Genomic DNA, 1,812 nt, shown 5'->3' on the forward strand with positions numbered 1-1,812 from the left:
GTTCATTCGAGAACGGATACTATTGGCGGTGCATGCTAATGTCTGGCATGTGTAAAGCGTTGAGAAGTTGATCGTCAAGGTGGAGAGCTTCTACAAGCTAATTGAGTCGGCACAGGCGTTTCCTGCGCCTGAGGGCTTGGACGCGGACGGCGTGGATCTAGGAGACATGACCGATCTTGTCAACTTTTAGTCATTCATGCACTGGGCACACTCCGTTGAGTGATTGAGGACGGCAATCTTTGTCGTGCGATCGCACGACCAGATGGGGACGCGAGCAGGAAGCGGTAGAGGGATACAGGGGCAAGATTCGGTCTGCTGAGTGAACAGCGTCGTCAGGGCACAAGGAGAAGAGAATGAATGCGGCGAATGTGCTGGCATTGGGCCTCATAGGTACCGTAGACACACGAAAGGTTGCCAATCTCCGATGGCCCTAGTATGAGGTCTCCAGTAATTCCATCTCGCAACTGAAGACGGAGCGGACCTGCATTGTATTGTCTTCCTATGGCTCGACGGTCCCGAATCATCACGTGCGTTGTTGAGCGGCCGGCCTGTATAAGTAGGACGCGACCAGCTGCAACCAGAGTCGTCTCGAGGTCTCGCCATCAAACCTTCTCTCGCTTCATACTTGAACATCACACCAGAGTCACACAACCATGTTGGACAGACTACCCTCCGAGCTTGTTGATATCATCTTTGACGATTGTGACCGTCCAACACGGATACGCATCTTGCAGTGCTCCCAGAAGTTTCGGCAAGCCTTCAGACCACGGATTTACCGGCACAACGTTCTGTCAGAACGCTGTTCTGCTGCCCGATGGGCAGTTATTCACTGCCGTGATGATGCCGTGGCATTCCGCGTAGTCGAGGCATCGGTGTATGCTGGGATGGATGTTTGGGCCCCGCAGTTCGCCATCACGCTGACCGAAATGTTCCCAAGGCGGTTTGTATTGAAGCTTTCACGAATTCTGGGTCAGTCTGCTGCTTGCCTGTCCCCATTTGCCGTCGCCGTTCTCAAGCGAAGAGAGGAACTCGTCACGTCGATTCTAAGCATGACGAGTGCAACGGAATGGCACTTGGACAAGTTGCTTGCTCCAGATATCATGACGTATCTGGGAAAGTTGACAGGAGACCAGCCGTCATCAAGTAGCCAACTTACGCCTCTTCATATTGCCTCCGCCACTGGTCTGGACGCTGTCGTCAAGCGAATCCTCGAAAAACCGGCACCGGGGGTGGTCTCGAAAGACGCGCGTGACCGCACCCCGCTGTCCTATGCGGTACAGTGCCCGCTTACACGTAGCTCAACCATCCGACTGCTCCTTCGACAACAGACCGATCTTCATGGCAAGATAGCCCCCGAGAACCACGCGGACCTCTTGGAACACTGTTGCCGAAATGGCCTATTTCGCCTTGCCGCATGTTTCCTTGAACTCGAAGTACGATGTGACCTGCAACATCTCCTTCGCTTGGCTCTTCTGGCTCCCTCGGCGTCTTTTCCGGGGAGGTCTAGCTCCGATAGAGACGTCTTGATTCGGAGGCTGATTCGACGCGGGGTCAATCCGAACGGCATGGTGCGGGCAACAGATGTCGATGTTGATAAACGGCCGCTCCTTTCTGAGTTGGCAATGACATCGCATTCGGCAACAAAACATCTGCTTGCCATTCGAGGCGTCGATGTGAACGTCCAGGATAAGTACGGCCAGACGGCCTTAACTCGGTTGTTATTGGAAAACCACTCGGCGCGCAAGACGGTAGCACTGCTCCTGGAGCGCGGGGCAAAGTTACAGCCACACTCCCTTGGAGGTATCATACGGG

At 54.4% G+C, this 1,812-nt stretch overlaps 2 protein-coding genes across 2 annotated transcripts; both read left to right on the plus strand.

The window, feature by feature from the left end:
• Positions 1–58: 58 nt before the first annotated feature.
• On the plus strand, positions 59–190 carry CTAM01_17271 (uncharacterized protein; the record flags this gene model as incomplete). The annotated part of the gene is made up of 1 exon (XM_060533258.1): positions 59–190. A coding segment is annotated over one exon (132 nt), but the record flags the coding sequence as incomplete, so codon positions are not given.
• Positions 191–653: 463 nt separating this feature from the next.
• CTAM01_17272 (uncharacterized protein) lies at positions 654–1,527 on the plus strand (the record flags this gene model as incomplete). Its single annotated transcript, XM_060533259.1, has 2 exons — positions 654–1,274; positions 1,351–1,527. 2 exons carry the CDS (start codon positions 654–656, stop codon positions 1,525–1,527), a joined length of 798 nt encoding a protein of 265 aa, XP_060372164.1.
• Positions 1,528–1,812: the final 285 nt, after the last annotated feature.

Source organism: Colletotrichum tamarilloi (assembly GCF_030869305.1).
Source record: "Colletotrichum tamarilloi strain Tom-12 chromosome Unknown Scaffold_460.1, whole genome shotgun sequence".
NCBI lineage: Eukaryota > Fungi > Ascomycota > Sordariomycetes > Glomerellales > Glomerellaceae > Colletotrichum > Colletotrichum tamarilloi.